Here is a 19,986-nt window from a genome sequence, read left to right on the forward strand (position 1 = left end):
ATCTAAATCTTAGATTTTAGCTCTTTTACACATTCTAAGATTGATCTCAGTTTCTGTTTGCATCCTTTCTTCTCCACCTTTGCCCCGCCCATTCATCATCCCCTCTCTCTCTTTCTCCCCTCTCCTTCCATACCCTCTCTCATCACCTCCCTACTCCCTTTCTTTCCTCTCCTCCTACTCCCCTTTTGCCATTTCCACATTCATTCTGTCAAAGTCCTCACAATTTAAGAAGAAGACCCAACTGCATCTCCTCTTAACAATCTTTGTCATTGTGGAAAAGATCTTACGTGTCAATAGACATTGAATATCTCAATATTGTGAGATAATTCTTCATAACTAAAATTTCTTGGCACTGGATTTATCCTGGGAACTTATACTACATGTATCCAATATCTAACCTGCTTTAGGTGATCAAAGCTTTAGTACTCTGCACCCTTTTACAAATTTATCACTACCTCCTTTACTGTTTCAGCATGTATCCCATTTATAAAAAAACATAATGTGTTGGCCTTGAAAACATTTACCTACTGCACTGACACCTTCAGTCTTCTTGCATCCCTCTACATACACTTCACTATCTTTCCATTGGCTGCCTTCTCCCTGTTACTCCTCAGAATATTTTACCTTGCACATGAAACTGCATTTGCCTCTTGCTTGCCCAACTCACGAACGTATTTTATTGTCCTTCTTGAAACTCTTCACTTTTTCTATAACTCAGTTGCATGGAATCTAAACCAAATTGCAAATTATCTGCACAACAAGAGGACAAGTGGATCATGGGGTGCACCATCTTCACCCTTTTCTGGTCCACTTGATTTCCTTTTGGCCCACTTTCTATCCATTCTGTTACATCTTCTCCTGTAACAGAGTCTGGAATTTTTGCAACAAGACTCCTGAGAGAGAGTATTAAAAGACATCTGAAAAATATCAGCCTGGAATCCCTTTACCTAGCCAATCAGTCACTACTTCATAAAAATCTATAAAATTTGGCAAACATGACTTGCTTTTAATAAATCCACTTTCAGTTAACCGATCCGTTTCTAGATGCTCATTACTTTGTTCTCAAAAATTACTTTCATAGAATCGAATTTGGACTGACATTAGGTTGAATAGTCTGCAGTTATCTGGTTCATCTGTGTGTGAACAAGAATGTTCCCTTCATTACCCTCCATTCTCACCTCACAATTCACAATGTTTTACAACTATGGCCCTTCTTCAGTTTCTTTCAACTATCTAAGGTGTATATATACAGTGATTTATCAACTGTGAGTGGGCTAATTGCTTTCAGAGTGTCTTCCTAATGTTCAGTTTTTTTAAAATCCACTCATAGGAGGGTCCCAACACCTGGAGGTCTGCCACACATAGAATCCATTGAGAGAGTTGCTGCTCGGTCCAGGATACTCCTGAAAGGACTGGTCTTGATGATTAGAGTTATGTATGCTCCTCTCTCCCAGGCTTTGGAGCAGGGAGGTGGTAAATGTTAGTGGATGTGGTACCAAACATTTCAGCCTCTGAGCCAAGGAGTTATGGGGCTCAGGCTGGGGGCCCATGGACTTCAAAACAAAATGTAGTCTAACATTCCTAGTGCAGTGCCCCAAGGGAGCACCGCAATTTTGGAAGTGCCATCTTTAGATTGAGACCTAAGATAAAGGCTGTGTCTATCCTCTCCAGTGAGCGTAGAAGATCATGTGGCATTAAATTGTAGAAAATCACAGCAGTTCCTCCTATGCCCTAAGATCAAGCAACATCGTAAAAACAGATTATCTGGGTCATTATCACATTGCTCTTTATGGGATCTTGCTGTGCACAGATTAGCTGCATCACCAAAGTGACTACACTTCAGAAGAACTTCATTGCCTGTAAAGCATTCTGGGATGCTCTGAGACTGAGGAGAGATGTTGTACAAATGCAAATGTTTTCTGTGCAACTCCATTATTCCAACAAAAGGCCCTCCACTCAAAAGTTTAACTTGGTTTCCCTTCCCATTCAGAATGCCAAAGCTGCTGAGCATTTCCAGAGTTTTCTGTTTCTGTGACCCAATGTAATTACTTCCTCTTTGAAGTTCTGAACACATAAGGCTTCAAAACTGCACAGTGAAACTGTGTTTAATGGGCACACTCTTTGTGAGTAAACTGCTTTGTTGATAAAGAGGATATTTTTCTTACAGAGGGAGTCAATCTGTGGAATTCTTTACTGCAGAGGGACGTCAAGGCTGAGCTGTTAAGTACATTCAAGGCTGAGAGATATTTTTAATCAGTAAAGGAAATCAATGTTTTGAGGGAAAAGTCTGGGAAGTGGAGTTGAGGATTATTAGATCTCAATGAATGACACACTTCTGCTCTTACATCTTATGGTCGTATGGTAATTTGTATTCATTACAGACTTACATCAGGAATTGCAGTCAGATCATTCAAACTTGTAGCTACTCATACAGTTCAGTAGATGGAGAGAGTATTAGCTTCTGGGAGAAGTTTGCAGTACAATGATGTCTTTCACAACCTCCTACATCTTGTGGTCTTATGATTTGTTGACAGGATCTCAATGGAACAGCGTTCAGATGATCAGATGTCACTGCGGAGCTCTTGTGGTGTAGTACCCTGCCCTGGAACCAGCATCTCTGGGTTCAAGTCTCACTTCAGGACCTGATGGTCAAGGAAGACACATTCACAGCATGGTCAAAGGGTTGACCATCAACATGCCAATCCTTCCACCACATACCAGTGGTAAGAGTGAGAGAAATTCCAGGAAAGTAAGTTGGAGCCTCTACCATCACTATTATAGCCTGAAGCTCCACCATGCATGGAGCTGTGCACATTCTCAGTAACTTCCCAGACACCTGGGATGAGCATCCAGATGGCTGTTGTGGATCTGGTCAATACCCAGAGCAGGAGCTTTAACCCCTGTTCTGGCTCTAGTAGATTCAGGGGTTGGTTCCTTGCCCTACCCTGGTGGAGATCATGACACTGTTGGAGTGGGGGAATTGGGCAGAGAAGAAGAAGAAGGAAGTGTCTCTGAGATACTTTTGAGTTATGAGAAATAAGATGACTCGTTTTGCTCTTTGTCCCCCAAATTTTAAACAAAATCAGAACAAGTTTGACACAGGTCTTTTCACTGAAATGGTATTTCCTTAATATCATAATCCAGATAGAGCATTTATTAATACAATTTTTTTTTGACAGGTATTGACATATAACACTTTTATAATTGGATCCAGAAGTTGTGTTGTGCTTTTTAATGCGCTCAGATGGAATCATTTTGTCGAGAACAACTGGAAGTTCAGGAACCAGTCTTGCAGAAGGAATTTGAGTCACTCCATGTTGTTTTTCTCTATTCTTTCATGTGATGTCAGTCTCACTGGCAAGGCCAGCATTTTTGCTCATCCCTAATTGGCCTTGAACTGAGTGGCATGCTCAGCCATTTCAGAGGGTAGTTAAGAGTCAACCACATTGCTGTAGGTCTAGAATCACAAGTAGACCAGACAAGGTAAGGATGGCAGATTTCCTTCCCTAAAGAACATCAGTGAACTGGATGGGGTTTTACAACAATTGATGATAATTTCCTGGTCACAATTACTGAGACTGGCTTTATATACCAGAGTTTATTAACCAAATGTAAATTCTACTAGATGCTGTGGTGGGACTTCATCCACCAATCCCCAAAAATTTTATCCTGGGCCACAGAATTAATAGCCCAGTGACATTACCCATTATCCACCATCTTCATCAAACCAGAACAATCTGACTTAGTCTGGAAGAATTGTGTTTGTCTTTGCTGTTAACAAGATAATGAATACAGCCTCAAAAATTCCAATGATCGACCTGAAAATCCAAAGGCAAAACCGCATGGGAATGTTCTCCAGGTATGGGAGCATTGGCTACAATAGGTTTCGGAAGATCGTTGGGTGTCTTTGATTGTAAGATTGAGCGCTGGAGACAGAACAGAGACAAGAAAATGTTAGGTACAAAATATGCAGCAATCATTTACAAATAGCAGGCTAATTTTCTGAGCGTTCCCAAATGGTTCACCCAGGAACTGTCTCCACAAACCCATAAGACCATAAGACACGGGAGCAAAAATTAGGCCATCCAGCCCATCAAGTCTGCTCCGCCATTCAATCATGGCTGATAAGTATCTCAGCCCATTTTTCTCCCACCTCCTCCCCATAACCTTAGATAGGTTCCTGATTGTTAGGGGTATCAACCTCTGTCTTAAATGTACTCAATGACCTGACCTCCACAGCCTTCTGTGGCAGTAAATTCCATAGGTTCATCATTCTCTGGCTGAAGAAGTTTCTCCTTAAAGCCATTCTAAAATGTCTTCCTCTTAATTCTAAGGCTGTGCCCTTGGGTCACAAACTCCAAAAATATACAATAAATGAATTTTGAATTGCTAGAGATGCCAATGGTTTTAGGTTGGGAATCCCAGATCTGAGGCAGTGTACTATTATGTGAGAAGATACAGAGGTGAGCAACAATAATAGCTCCTTTTGTTTGGAATCTATGCTTTACCAATGATGGTGAATTTGGAGGTAAGAAAGGAAAAAAAAACTCCCATATAATGTTTGAGATTGTGAGTAAGACCAACCATACTGAACTGGACAAATTGTTCACTCTGTCGCATGACTCAAATCCGAACATACTCAAGTGAAAAGTGAGGGACTGAAGAATAAGCAGAAAAATCTTTTAGAAGTGAATTAAATTGAAGCACATGTTGCCAGACTAGCCAAACGGATCAGAAAGCAATCAACCATTCAACTTAAGTTGTACTTCTCAAGAAAGAAAGGTGTTGGGGAATTTGGTGAGGTGATGGTAGCATGGAGGGAGTGATTTGATGAGTAGATGGGATTGAGAGGAATGGTGGGAATATAAATAAGAATGAGGGATATGGTAGGAAAATGAATGAGTGGGATTTAGAGATACAGTAGGAAGGTCAGTGGGTGGGATTGAGGGATACAGTGGGAAGGTTGAGTGGGTGGGATTGAGGGATACAGTGGGAAGGTCAGTGAATGAGATTGAGAGATACAGTGGGAAGGTCAGTGGGTGCGATTGAGGGATACAGTGGGAAGGTTGAATGGGTGGGATTGAGGGAGAAGAAGTGGGAAGGTTGAGTGGGTGGGCTTGAGGGAGAAGAAGTGGGAAGGTTGAGTGGGTGGGATCAAGGGATACAGTAGGAAGATGAGTGTATGGGATTGAGGGATGGGATGGAGAGATACGTTGGGAAGGTTGAATGGATGGGATTGAGGGATACAGTGGGAAGGTAAGTGGGTGGGATTGAGGGATACAGTGGGAAGGTGAGTGGGTGGGATTGAGATCACTGAGAGAGTGATGAGTCTGTTGGCCACCTTCTCTTACTGGAGCATCTTTACACAATTTGTGTACCCAATGGTTGATAGTACTCAAAAAAAAATACAACTTGGATAAGCACACGAGATGCCATAAAATGCTTGAAGCTATAGACCATTACATTGAGGATTGGATTAGACTGAATTGTTCCTCATTGACTAATGCAGAAAAAGATGGTCCAAATGACTTCCTCTTGAGCTGTAAAACCTATTATGTTTCTCTAATTCACCACTGATTATGGATATCAGTTAGTCACGCAGGCAATGTCATGTCCTGACCTCATTCTCCCAACAATATTACCATTGTTACATAAGTTTCCTCTTCACCGTTCTTTGAGTCCTTATTTTTCATTTCCTCCATGGCTTTATTTTGTCTCTCGATCTGGACTGGGTTTCGGTTGGTCACAGTGACGTAGCGCACTATTTCCTGATGGTTAGTGAACATATTTGTTTAATCAGCTGGAACTGCATCTTCATGTCACCTTCACTTTCTAATTTAAGTCCATCCCCTACTCCTGCAAAACCCTCTTGTGTTTCTGCAATGCTGCACGGGTCAAGGTAGTGTGTGGGTGGTAACTGCCTGGGCCATGTCCCACAATTGATCTGCTGATTCCAGCTGTGGCAGAATTAGAAAATTGACTCTCTCACTGTTGGAGAAACATCCTCTCCCATTCCTGCTCCAATATGACCACATTGAATAGCAGAGCAGGCTCAAAGGGCTGAATGGCCTACTCCTGCTCCTATTTTCTATGTTTGTTCACAGGGTTAGCCCTGGGACAGAAGCTGAACGAAGCCTGCAGATATAAAAATGATGTTTAGCATGTCCCCCAATGTGCCTATCATAATAGGCATATCATGTTGGGTCACATTACTGCACTGTTAATCTAGATTAATGCACTGGAGAACTGAGTTTAAAACCCATCATAGCAAATAATTCAAGTAACTTAATATATTTGGAATAAATAGATATTTGGCAGTAATGATGACCGTGAAGCTACCAGATTGTGGCAAAGAGCCATCTGGTTACTTAATGGACCTTAAAAGTGGATATTGCCATCCTGACTCAATCTGGCCTCCATGTGACTCCAGACCCACAGTAATGTGGTTGACTCTCAGCTGCCCTCTGAAACAGCCATTCTGTTGATCAAACTGCTACAGAGAAGAAGCAATGTGGGTGAAACTACACCATATAGTTCAGGAAGGCAGCTGGCCACCATCTTGATGGACAATAAGCATTGACATCGCCAATCATGAATGGATTAAGAGTGAAAGCTCTCTCCATCCCTCTCCACTAAAAGCCATGCCATTTCCTGGGAGAAGCAAGAAGCCAGATTGAAAAACCTAAGCTGCACTGGGGAGGAATATTTGGGAGATTCTGTTTCCACCCTCCTACACCATGAATTCCTTGAAATACATGTACTTTGTAAGAGGTTACATCAGTCTGAGCCACACAGATTCAGTTCCTACTTGAAAGAATTCAGAAAATGGGTGCCAACCCATGAGCCACCATCTTGATCTAGAGGCTCACTGTACCCTGGTAAAAGGACCAGCCCATAACATCTAACTTCAGCCCGGCCTCACACAACAAAAAAATTGTGAGTCCTGGTTCTCCCTAATCCACGTAATTGGATCAAACTGTCAACTAGGACACAAGCCATTCCCCCCGCCCCATTACCATATACAACCTCAATCAGATCATTGGGTAAGGGAATCAAAGGAAAAGGCAGGAAAGTGGATTTGAGGATTATCAGATCAGCCATGATCTCATCGAATGGCGGAGTAGACTCAATGGGCTGAATGGCCTATTTCAGCTCTTGCAACTTCTGATCATTCATCCTTGTATCTATGCTGGGAAAGTAAGACTTCAGTAAATGCTGCACTAACTGTGAAGAATCCCTGGATGAACTAAGGTGGCTCAGTGGTTAGCAATGCTGCTTCACAGTGCTAGGGACCTGGGTTTGATTCCACCCTCAGGTGACAGTATGTGTGGAGTTTGCACATTCTCCCTGTGTCTGTGTGGGTTTCCTCTAGGTGTTCTGGTTCCTTCCCACAGTCCGAAGATGTGCAGGTTAGGTGAATTGCCATAGAAAATGCAGGGTTTAGGGGGTTAGGTAGGAGAGTAGGTCTGGGTGGGATACTCTTCAGGGGTTTGGTGTGGACTCAATGGGCTGAATGGCTTGCTTCTACACTGGAGGGATTCTATGATCACTGAATCTGTGTTGACTGTAGTTAACATGTTTCAGTGACTGAGAAAATAAGTGGATATTCAATATTCTGGATTGTTAAAAGTTTACACTAAAATCTGTACATTAAAGTGCGCCTTACCTCTGAGTCTTCAAGCCCTCCTGGATATCTCCTGCTTATTGATGCAGAGAATAGGGGAGAAAGTTAAAGATTATTCATTGTGTGAAAAGGAAGATGACAGTTCAACTCATTTAAATTCTTGCGCCTTGATATACGTACCTTTGACTTCTTATTGACCATTTCTTCCATGTGCTTCCAAGGATAAGTGCAACAAAGAAAATGATAACACCTGCTGCTGTTGTATATATGATTATATTCTTTGGAACTGCTTCCACTAACATGGATGGTCTTAAGCTCCGTGTACGTTTGGTGTCTGAAGGAAATAGAAATGTTCAGATAAATTTAAATGTAAAATCTCTGCCTCGTTGCCCAAAGAGGCATTGATATCACAAAGTTAACAAGTCAGTTGTGTTTCAGGAGAATCTCACCAATAACTGTCAATTGATTCAAGCCCTGATCCTGGATTTAAATGAGGAAGCTAGACAAACACATCAGTGTAGTACACTCAGAGGTGTGGATGGGATGCTAAACCTCACTGTTTTGTTGAATCTGCCAATGTCTTACTGAAAGCAACTCAACATTTCCATGACCAAGATCTAATCATCAACTAACACTGGATTAATCGGTTGTGATAAATTCGTCATTCTTTGTGGTATTTTGTGTGCTAAATGTTGGCCATTTTTATCCACATTACATCAGTGACTCTACTGAAAGTTATCCACCACTTGGTGAGCATTTTGGGATGTATAAAGGACAAACAACAGTGGCACAAGTGCAGGTTCTTTCTTTTTTTCATTTAATTTTCTGAATATTTAGCAGTCCCACCAATACAGATTTAGTGATTGCTCTCTCTTTATGGAAAGTTCCATCCATTAGCTGTGTGTGTCAGAATATGGGGAACGCTCTGCTTAATTTTGCATCCATTAACTTAATTCATGAGGCTATTGTGAACAGGCGGCCACGTAGACAGGTTTTACATAATTGCCCACTCACGTTGTACTATCTCACAACATCGAGATAAACTTTACATAAAACACATATGACGTAAACCCTTTCAATTAATTCCCAGAGGATTGAATTTCAAATGATCAGACTCATTCCCATTCACAATCAATACATACAATTCCAACAGACAAAATCCCTTCACATTCAATTCCAAATCCACCCCTAATCCACTCTCTCACCATTCCCAATTTATGGAAGTACATCATCTTAGTTCTTAGACCATAAGACATTGGAGCAGATGTAGGCCATTCAGCCCATCAAGTTATCTCCACATTCAATGAGATCATGGCTGATCCGATAATCCTCAACTCCGCTTTCCTGCATTTTCTCCTTAACCCTTAATTCCCGTACTGATTTAAAATTGAACTATCTCAAACTTATATGTATTTAATAGCACAACCTGTACAACCACAGATTCACCATCCTCTGAGAAAAAAATCCTTTTATCTCACTCTTAAATGGATGACCTCTTGCTCTGACATTATGCCCTTTGTTCCTAGATTCACCCACAACGTAAACAACATCCCTGCATCTTACCCATCTGGTTCACTAATGTCCTTTAGGGAAGGAAACTGCCATCCTTACCTGGTCTGGCCTACATGTGATTCCAGACCCACAGCAATGTGGTTGACTCTGAACTGCCCTCTGGGCAATTAGGGATGGGCAATAAATGTTGCCGGGCCAGTGACACACTCATCCCGTGAATGAATAAAGAAAAAATTTCTGCGCTGTGGTTCTTTGTTGGAAAGGTAATTCAGATAGATGTTGTGGATATTTTTAAAGCCAGTCTTTCTTTTCCACCCCCTCCCCTTTTTATAGAATCAAGTGCAGCGGGAGATAAAATATGCTTTGAAGTCAATGCCATGGATGAGCATTCCAACAGTGGCGTTATTCTTTGCAGAGGTCAGAGGCTACAGCAAATTGTACGACAATATCGAGGATTCCCATTATGGTAAATGTTGTTAACAAAACAGGGAAATGGGAATTCCACATGGGGAAGTGGATTTTGGCCAAAATTTTACTTGATTCCCTCACACTGGGCAGCGAGCTGAACTTTGCATTGTTCTTGAAACCTGAGACCAGGTGACATGGAGGAGCAAGAGTAAGTCATTTTAACCCCTCACATCTGCTCTGTCTTTGTAGTCCATAGCCATAAAAAAACCCTGTCAAGCCTTTTAAAAATTCTATATTTCAATAAAGTCTCCCTTCATTTTTCTAAACTCCAATGAGTACAAGCCCAACCAACCCAATCTCTCCTCAAAAGAAAATCTCTCCATGCCCAGGATCAGCCAAATGAACCTTCTCCGGACTGCCTCCAATGCCAGTATATCTTTCCTTAGATAAGGGGCCCAAAACTGTTACAGTATTCCAGCTGTGTTCTGACTTACCTTTGCACAATACTGTTAGATCAATTCTGCTTCTATAGATGCTGCTGGATGACCTTGGGATCCGCATATCACAAGTGAAGGAACCTCTGTCACTGCATTCCACTTCAGATATGAGAATGGAGCCATTGCCTTGTCCAATATCACCCATCCACTGCAGTCTCGGGGAGAATACACTGTCCTGCACAATCACACTGAGGTTTTGGTAGTGAAAGAAAATCTGTGTCGGAATCGACAAAGAAATTAACTAAAGATTAAGCATAGCATTAGATAGAGCAAAACACCCTTTACATACTCCCCGTCAAACACTCCCAGGCCAGGGACAGTACAGGGTTAGATACAGAGTAAAGCTGCCTCTACACCGTCCCCATCAAACACTCCCAGGCCAGGTACAGTAAGGGGTTTGTTCAGAGTAAAGCTTTCTCTACACTGTCCTTATCAAACTCTCCCAGGACAGGGATGGCACAAGGTAAGATACAGAGTAAAGCTCCTTCTGCACTGTCCCCATCAAACACTCTCAGGCCAGGCACATCACTCATTGGATCTACAATTAAACTAATTGATCTCATTGAAACTAAATTGAAACTGAACTCTAAAGAAGTGCAGATTAGTGACAAGGTTCCAACACCAGTCACTTCACAATTTCCCCTCAGCTGGAGAACAGCACAGTTCATTGTACAGTCCTTGGTTAACTGTTCTCCGGTGCATTCAATGTGAAAACATCTCTAACAAACATATTCCATATGCTAACCAACCAACACTCTCTTGTTGGCCATTATTAATTGTTGTAGCCTTTGAGATTTGGTACTCTTGTGATTCTATCCTGATTTTAGCACAAGACAAGAAACTTTGATAAAATGCAATACACAGCCCATTATATTAATGATGTCAGGGATGGTTTCTATGGAAGTGGAACGATGTCTGCAAAATGGGCTGAGAAATCAAACCTCACCTGCAGAAACCTGCTTCAATTACGGGATAAAATAAGTTAGGCCAATCAAGTTCACTAACTAAAGTGTGTCAATGATAGTGGGCTGAGGCAACATGAACTGACAGAGAATTCTGTTATGGGTTGTATCACTGCATAATCTCTGATTGATGGTAGTGGTTTTGTTACTCTTAGGATCATAGAATCCCTCCACTCCGCCCATCAAGTCCACACTGACTCCCCGAACAGCACCTCATCCAGACCCACCCCAGTAACTCCCATAGCTAATCCACTTAACCTGTACAGTATAGGACAATTTAGCATGGCCAATCCACCTAATCTGAACATCTTTGGAATGTGGGAGGAAAACAGCGCACCCGGAGGAAACTCACACAGACACGGGGAGAATGGGCAAACTCCACTCAGAGACAGTCACCCGAGGGTGGGATTGAACCCGGGTCCTTGGCACTGTGATGCAGCAGTGCTAACCACTGAGCTACCATACCGCCCACTTCTCTGGTCTTGCCTGGTCATCCAGCACATTACTATCGAGGAACAGTTCTGAGGAAGGGTCACCGGACCCGAAATGTTAACTCTGTTTTTTCCTTCACAGATGCTGCCAGACCTGCTGAGCTTTTCCAGCAACTTCTGTTTTTGTTCCTGATTTACAGCATCCACAGTTCTTTTGGTTTTAATTACTATCAGAAGTTGGTTCGCTGGTTTGTGATGCAGAATGATACCAACAGCATGGGTTCGATTCCTGTATTGGCTGGGGTTACCATGAAGGAATCTCCTCCACAATCTCTTCCACTTGTCGTAGGTACAGTGATCCTCACGTCAAACCACCACCAGCTGTGTGTCTCTCTAATGAAAGAGTGGGGCTACAGTGGCTTTACTTTTACTGTTAATTCAGTTATAGCTGTTCACAGTAAATCTGAAAGAGTGTAAACACTCTGTCTGTAACTTACTGAAACTATTGTGAACTCTGTGTTGCTGAAATGCTGTGATGTGACAGTGAATGAACATCGGTATAGTCTTTTTGAGAGGGAACATAATTAGAGCAGTCACCCACTGATTTATGCTCATTTAGAATGTGCTTTGGTGCACAGTTTCTGCAGATTCTGTGTAAAATTTCCCAGGGGTTGCTGAAAGCTCTGGATGACAACATCGCTGCCCTAAATGGTAACAGCTGTTGCCACATTTGATTGAAAGCCAAGTTATAAACCATGTCGGTAAAATGCAGCCACTGAGATCGACAGAGAGCTCTGGAACACATCACTCACCAAGACCTCCTCGGTATCACTGTCAGGGCTGTACAACCATTCCAATTTGATGTTGTGCTGTTGAACGTCAGTTTGGTATTCGAGTTTGCAGTCCAAACGTAACTCCATTCCCTCCTCTACAACCAAGGATTTCGGGGTAGAGATACCAGTCGCTAACGTGGAGCAGATACCTGAAGGACAGAAACCAACATCCAATACCCATTGATGGGTAGAAGCCTCAGTACCTGGGCTGACAGGCAGTGGATTGATTCCCACTGTTGGTGACGTTACACTAGCTATTCTTTAGGCTGTACATAAACTACACGGACACCTTTGAGTCATAGAGTCATACAGCACAGAAACAGACCCTTTGGTCCAACTCATCCATCCCGACCAGACATCCTAATCTGAGCTGGTCCTTTTTGCCAGCATTTGGCCTGTAATCATGTACCCATTCAGATACCTTTTAAATGTTATAATTGTACCCGCCTCCACACTTCCCCGGCAGCTCATTCCATACATGCACCAATCTCTGCACAAAAATATTACACTTCACGTCCTTTTTAAATCTTTCCCCTCTCACCTTAAACCTAGTTGAGTGGATTCCAGACCATAAATCTCTCCTGGGTATCTGTTATTCTATGTATAAACCATGAAAACTCCACAATTAGATTCAAGGCTGTAAATCTCTCTTGGGTACAAACCCCTGAATCCTGTGATTAGATTCCAGACTATCACTCTCTGCTGCATATCTGTCATTCAATGTATAAACCACACAACCTTCTTGATTAGATTCCAGTCTCTAACATGCTCCCAGGTATATACTGTCCCCAATGTAAACTGTCTAGACCCTGCAAATACATTCCAGCCTGTATGACACAAATTCTAGCATCTGTTTCTGAGTACAAACCCTAACAGTTATTAGCCACGAATATATTCATTAGCATTAATTACAGCCAAGGAGGTGATAACTATGAGGCTCAGTAACCACACACTTGCACAATATATGACAAAGAGCAGTGGTCACGAATCTGCTCCCTGGAAACATGACTGCAGACATCCATTGGTCTGTAAATCAACCACTAATCACTGTCTTTAACTTTTCTAACAAGTCTATGGTCTTGCCCTTTATCAAACAGCATTTCCAATGCCACCCTCTCATCAATCCTTCAACTTACGTTGTCAAAGAATTCAGTCAAACTCATGACTTACCTTGGCTGGTGTTTATTTATTATTTTAATAAATGAAAGCGAGTTGATGTTGTCCCTGCCAGCAATATTTATTTTAAAAAGACCCCGCAGACCTTCCTGCACAGATTAAGAGAAGTTTGCATAAAAGAATCCAAGTTGCAAAACCTGAGCCAAAGCCACAAAGCTACCCGATTTACTATACTGTATGAGATATGGAAATCTTGTCAAGGCAGAGCCCATCTTTAGTACCACAGGCCAGAATAATTGAGCTTCATTTAGGGTTAAATTGCTTCACGGTATTAAAACTATCGCGAATTGAAGTCACCTGGCTGCAAAAAGGGAAACTGCGGGTTGGGAAATGATTGCCAGGCAAGGTGGTGAATCTGCAGGCCTGGCTTCCTCTTTCCATCAAAATTAATGCTCTCCTGTGCAGCAAAGCAACTGCGTCGGACATTTCAATGATGCTCTTTCAGTGTGAGTCTCAGCAAAGAGAGAGCTGGGATCATATCTATCAGCGTCTCTACAGAACTTGGACAGATTGTACAAAGGATACGATTTGTGGAACTCAGCAAAAATCTTAAACACCTTGCATCCAAGCCATGATATCTTTGTCTCATTAGAGTTTAGGAGAGAAAGCTGTCCTATGAGAAGTGGAATGGGTTTGTAGTCTGTGCAGTTTAGAAGAAGGAGGTGATGCCATTGAAATATAAATTTAGATGAGACTTTCCTGCCTAAAAGTAACAGGAAAGGTGGTGGATGGGCGATTACTGCGATGAGTTGATGCCAAGAAGCTACCTGCCCCTACCCCCCAATATTTTGGGGGTAATTTCATGGGCAACCTTTCTGACCCCGACCAATTGAGGCCTTTAAAGCGTTAATTAATGGCATCTTTAAGGGCCTCAAACTGCCCAATCAACTTTGTCTCAACAGGAGAGAAAAATGGCAATCTTCTCACTTGTTACAATGAGGTAGATCACCAGCTGCACTTGGGGGTGGCGGGTGAGGGGGTGGGGAGGTGGTGGGAGGGGGTCGTGGGATTGGGGGGGTGGGGGGACAGGCAATCAAGACATAAATGAGGGTCAAAGGGTTACAGCTCAAAGCCATTAATGGTCCCAGTCCTTTGTGCTGCTGGTCGGCCAGACAGGCAGAGACTTAACTGGGCAAGACATCACTGGAGATGGTGGGGGTGGGGGGATGGGTATCTCTCAATCCTGGAGGTACTCGCTCTCACAGTTGGTATTAAAAAATGGAAGGTTCTGGCCATAACATTCTTAGGGACAAGGCGGTTGCTATAGGGAGTTGCTGAGAGACTGCTTTCCTGTTAGCTGGAGAATCTAGTTGAGGGTAGGGCAAAGGCCATTTAGCCACTGAGCTGAGGAGAAATGCCTCAAGTCAAAAGGAATATGGATCCTTGGAATTCTCTACCCCAGAGAGCCGTGGAGGCTATGTTCAGGATTAGGATGAATAGAGTTTTGGGTACTGAGGCAACCAAGGAATATGAGGTTAGAGTTAGAAAGTGGAATTGAGATAAAAGATAAAATCTCATTGAATGGAGGAACAAGTTCAATGGGCTGAATGGCCAATTCCTGCTCCAATTTCTTATTGTCTTGTATATGAGGTGACTCAGTAGAGGTGTTTAAAGTTATGAATGGAACAAACAGCGTAGGCAGAAACAGAGGGTCTTTTTCTAACGTAATTTCACTGGTGGAAATTCCAGAGAATGGGAAGGAATGTCCAACATTGTTTGTTGACTTTAATGAAGAGTAAACTCAGGCATATCTAAAATCAGCATTGATCCCAATGCCTTTAATTTCCCTATGGTGGGTCCTAATCGCCCCCAGAGTGTTTCCAGTGATTGAGGGGTCTTGAATGAAAAGATATCAATGTGAGATTAAATGAAAGAGATTTAGAAAAAGACAGCAGGCAAAGTATACTCTGTTATTCGAGGCAGTTGTGACAGTGTAAATTTCACTAACAAAAATAACAATTGAAACAAAGTCTGTTTATATTTAAAAATATAAATACTGGAGGACTGGAGGATAGGGGGCTAATGTATAGGGGAATAGGACATGGAACAGTGGGTAACAATGTTACCTTAGTATGGCTACAAGTTGTGGGTTCAAGTCCCACTCACGATTTGAACACAAATGTTGTGGCTGACATTTCGGTGCAGTATGAGGGAGTGCCGCAATGTAGGAGGTGCTGTCTTTCAGATGATTTGTTAAAATGAGGCCCCAGTGGACCTGGAAGATTCCAAAGAAGAGTAGAGGAGCTCTTCTTATTGTCATGGTCAATATTTTATCCCTCAACCGACGTCAATAAAAAGATTGTTATCGAATTGCTCAGAGATAGTAAGAACTGCCAATGCTGGAGTCAGAGATAACACAGTGTGGAGCTGGAAGAACACAGCAAGACAGGCAGCATTGGGTTTTGGGTCGAGACCCTTCTTCAGAAATGAGGAAGAAGTCTGAAAAAGGGTCCCGACTCGAAACATCAGCTTTCTTGCTCCTCTGATACTGCCTGGCCTGCTGTGTTGCTCCAGCTCCACACTGTGTTATCAAATTGCTGTTTGTGGGAGATTGCTGTGTGTAAATTGATTTCAGTGTTTCCAATTTGACAACATCAGCTATGCTTAAAAATATTTCTTTGGTTGCAGAGCATCTGGGATGTTCTCAGGTCATGAAAACTGCTACAGAAATATAAGTTCTTTTACCTCTGTGCCTCCTTTTGTCAATACTGACCCTTTAAAACTGGGTCTTCCTGGATTTATGAGGTTCCATATCACACTTAGCTAGGTCTTCCCACCTTCCCATTCATCTCTGTCTTCAAAACCTAACAGTACCCTCAACAAAAACAGAAATTTCCAGAGAAACTCCGTAGGTCTGGCAACATCTGTGGAGAAAGAAACAGTTAATGTTTCAAGTTCAGAACCAGTTAACTGTACTTTCTCTCCACAGATACCACCAGACCTGTTGAATTTCTGTTTTTATTTCAGGTTTCCAAAATCCAAGGTGCTTTGTTTTATTTTAGTGCACTGGACATCCATTTCTGCTTTCAGGTATGAAAATGGATCACCAATTCAGCCCAATCTGAGCTGCTGGTCCCACTGTTCAACTCATTGAGCCCATTCTTATAAAGATTCTATGCAGCTAAATGGACCGATGACGACTATTGGGTGGGGGTTTGGTGTTTAGAGGTGAGTGAACCATATATCAAAACCTCCAAGAATGTAACGAACCACAGTCAGCAATCCCAGCCCCAATTACAGCTGTGAATCAAAACCCTCTGCCTAATTCAGGCCATTTTTCCATCAGTTTTTCCAATAAAGAAACCACTTACCACAGAATATGAGAGATGACAGGAGCAAGAGGAGATCCATTTCACTGTTCCTCACCTATGGAGAGAAAGTTAATCAGTGAAATAACAACCTGCATTTCCAAGGCTCCTTCGATATCGTAAACCATCCCTAGGTAATCTGCAGGGACGCTATCAAACAAAAATTGACTCTCAAACAAAATTTAACTCACATTTGACATAAATAAATATCGTGACAGCCAAACAGAACCTTAGTCATAGAGGTACGCTTTAAATAGTGCCTGACAAGAGGAAGTGAAGAGGGAATTTCAGAGTTCGGGTATGGCTGCCAATAGTGAAACAAAGAAAATAAAAGCTGCGCAAGACGCCAGAATTGGAGGAACACAGAGATTTCAGACGATTGTGGGGCTGGAGAGGTTTAAACAGATAAGGAGGAGGTGAGGCCATAGAGGAATTTGAAATCAAAGATGAGAACCTTGAAGTGGTAGCACTGCCAGGTTCAAAATAGGTCTGTGAGCAAAGGGAGCGATGTGATGGTGGACCAGGACTTGGAACAAGCAGAGAACTGGGCAGCAGAAATTGAAATGAACAGTTTATAGAGGGTGGAAAAGACAGCAAAAGTATAAAGACCAGAGATAGAGTTGTCAAATAGTAATTGTGGCTAATCATCAGTCCAATGTAGAATGATGTCCATTGACAGATTAGTTCTTTTTTCAGGCTGAACATTTTGGTCCCTATGGAGATGTCAATTACTGGGCCTAGAGTTTCCTTGAACTCATCCAGACCAGGTTCCTTTCTGAATCCCTGTGAGTGCTGCTAGACAGGGAATGATTGCAGGGTCAAGGGTTGGAGAGCATTGGCTTGCAATATCTCCCAAAGTCAAATAGCTTCTGACACATCATTGCAGGCTGAAATGTGAAAAATAATTATTAATGAGGCTGTGGGTAAGAGACAACTATGAAGTGAGTCAGCAACTTCAGGACAGGAGGGAGACCCCTTATCCCAGTGAGAGTCAGCACCTTCAGGAGAGGAGAGAGACCCCGTACCCCAGTGAGAGTTAGCACCTTCAGGAGAGGAAGAAGGAAATTGAGGCACAGACAGTGATGTTCCAGAGTGAAAGAGAGTGGAGGCAGCTATGTTCCATCTCGTGAGACCTTCACAAACTAAATGAAAGAAATCTTTGAATACATTGAATCGGTTAATTAATTGCAAAATGCAGCAGTGGATGAGAATGTATTGATCTGTTTTGATTATTTTCCTATAACCAACTCTATAGTTCACAGATCATTAAACCAGACTACACAGGAGTTGGTTATTTTGTCTTCAAGCCTGCTCCATTATTAAACACAATCATGGCTGATCTTGCCCCTCAACTCCATATTCCCAGTCTATTCCCATTTCCCTTCATTCCATCAACATCCAAAAATCTATCAACCTCTGTCTCGAATACAGTCAAATAACATAGAACCTACAACCCACAGATAGATACACCAACATCCATTAACAGCACCATAAAATAATCACTATAATTGTAAAGAATAATTGAGACTGAGAGAAAAACTTTATTATACTCAGGATCATTCCTCCAAACATTCATCTTACACATTAATTTGGATTTTAACCCTGTGCTATTTCTGGCAGGTTAAAATAGAACCTATCAATGAGAACAGAAATCTCTGATCAACAGCTAACTCACTTTTCCTGCAACATGTTTCTGTTTCAGAGCAGGATGGAACTTACAATCCGCAGTCAATATTCCAGTATAATTGCTATGTTTCTGTTGCCAATGCTTCATCTGTGCAGCCTGCTTTTGGTCTTCCTCCTGAGCAGCACCGTGTTCTGTTTCCCTGTGAGTATTAAATTGCTGGTCATGTCATACTGTTGTTCCTCAATTCACTTTAAGGCCCAGGAAACCGCACAATGGAAGTGAAGGGTGAACGTTCAGTTACTTTTTCCTCCAAATATCTCAGTTGTGGGGATAGGCCACTTCACCGATAATCGAAAACGTGTCTGTAGAAACCTTTACTTTTCAAACGAGCTAAAAGGTAAGGGAAACAGTGTAAAAAATAACAACAGAAGTTGCTAGAGAAGCTGCAGCATCTGTGAAGAGAAAGCAGTGTAAAAATGTATTGTCGCATTTAGAAATAGCACCAGAAGGGCTTGGCAAAATTACTCATGCAACAAAAGCTTTAGATATATGAAACTGAGAAAATGAAAAATGCAAAACTCAAGTTGACATAATTGATCCAACAACACTATTTTGAACAGCAGGGCAGTTCTTCCAGGTGCCTTAGAACATCAGTGACTAAGTGTCCCCTAATTTTAAGGGATGTCTCTAACTTAGTCTGTTTTTTTGGGAAGTCTTTTGTCCAGTGCCTGTGGGACAGGACAAGCTAAGTGCCTCAGTTCAGCAATGTGAGTGAAATCAAATGAAGGGGTGGTATTATAGTGGTACTGTAACTTGACTAATAATCCAAAGGGCCCAGCTAATGTCCTGGTGACACAGGTTCAGATCGCACCATGGCAGATAATGAATCAAATAATCAAATTAAAATAATGGTGACCATATTACCACTGTCGTTAAAAACCCGTCTGTCTCTCTAATGTCCTTAGAGAAGGGAATGGCGTCCTTACCTTGGTTGGCCTGTATGTGATTCCAGACCCACAGTAATGTGGTTGACTCTTAACTGATCTCTAACATGCCCAAGCAAGCTGCTCAGGTCAAGGGCACTTAGAGATGACAACAAATGCTGGCTTTGCCAGTGATGCCCTCATCCCATTAAGGAATAGAATGTGAAAGTCCATGAGTGAACTGGCAGAAAGATGATAACATTCTTTGAGAGTTTTGGATGCTTTAAGATTCCCAAGCCACACATCATCCTTTGGAACTATATCACTATTCTTTCAGTGTTGCTGGATCAAAATCCTGGAACTCTCTTCCTCATAGCACTGTGGGTGCCCCTACAGAACAAGTGTTGCAGTGGTTCAAGAAGGCAGCGCACCATCACCTTCTCCAGGGTAGGTAGGGCTGAATAATAAATACTGGGCCAGTCAGCAATACATACACCCCATGCAAGAATATTCAAACATTCCACTCTCATTCTCACCAAAACGACCCATCCTCTATTATTGTCAACAGCAGTGCCCTCCTCCCAGAACCATCCAACTTCCAGTCACACCCAAATGAACTGCTCCTTATGTTATTATGGTTGATTTGCCCACTCTCTGAATATTTTTTGCTGAACAATATTTTTTT

The 19,986-nt window shown here is 42.1% G+C and overlaps 1 protein-coding gene across 4 annotated transcripts; it reads right to left on the minus strand.

Moving 5' to 3' along the window:
- Positions 1-3,474: 3,474 nt before the first annotated feature.
- LOC109938779 (myelin protein P0-like) lies at positions 3,475-18,544 on the minus strand. Of its 4 annotated transcripts, none has more exons than XM_048615648.1 (8): positions 18,471-18,544; positions 16,755-16,809; positions 12,247-12,416; positions 10,039-10,255; positions 7,805-7,958; positions 7,667-7,700; positions 5,643-5,768; positions 3,475-3,926 (listed from the first exon to the last, which is right to left on the minus strand). In XM_048615648.1, the coding sequence occupies exons 2-8, from the start codon at positions 16,792-16,794 to the stop codon at positions 3,798-3,800; spliced, it is 870 nt and encodes a 289-aa protein (XP_048471605.1). In that variant the 5' UTR covers positions 16,795-16,809; positions 18,471-18,544; the 3' UTR covers positions 3,475-3,797. The 4 variants fall into 4 exon arrangements, with proteins under 4 accessions (XP_048471605.1, XP_048471604.1, XP_048471603.1 ...); XM_048615647.1 differs by lacking the exon at positions 18,471-18,544 and adding an exon at positions 16,943-17,005 and having other exon boundaries at positions 7,667-7,697; XM_048615646.1 differs by lacking the exon at positions 18,471-18,544 and adding an exon at positions 16,943-17,005.
- Between the last annotated feature and the right edge of the window lie 1,442 nt (positions 18,545-19,986).

The sequence above is a fragment of the Rhincodon typus genome, chromosome 32 (genome assembly GCF_021869965.1).
Source record: "Rhincodon typus isolate 14 chromosome 32, sRhiTyp1.1, whole genome shotgun sequence".
Classification (NCBI taxonomy): domain Eukaryota; kingdom Metazoa; phylum Chordata; class Chondrichthyes; order Orectolobiformes; family Rhincodontidae; genus Rhincodon; species Rhincodon typus.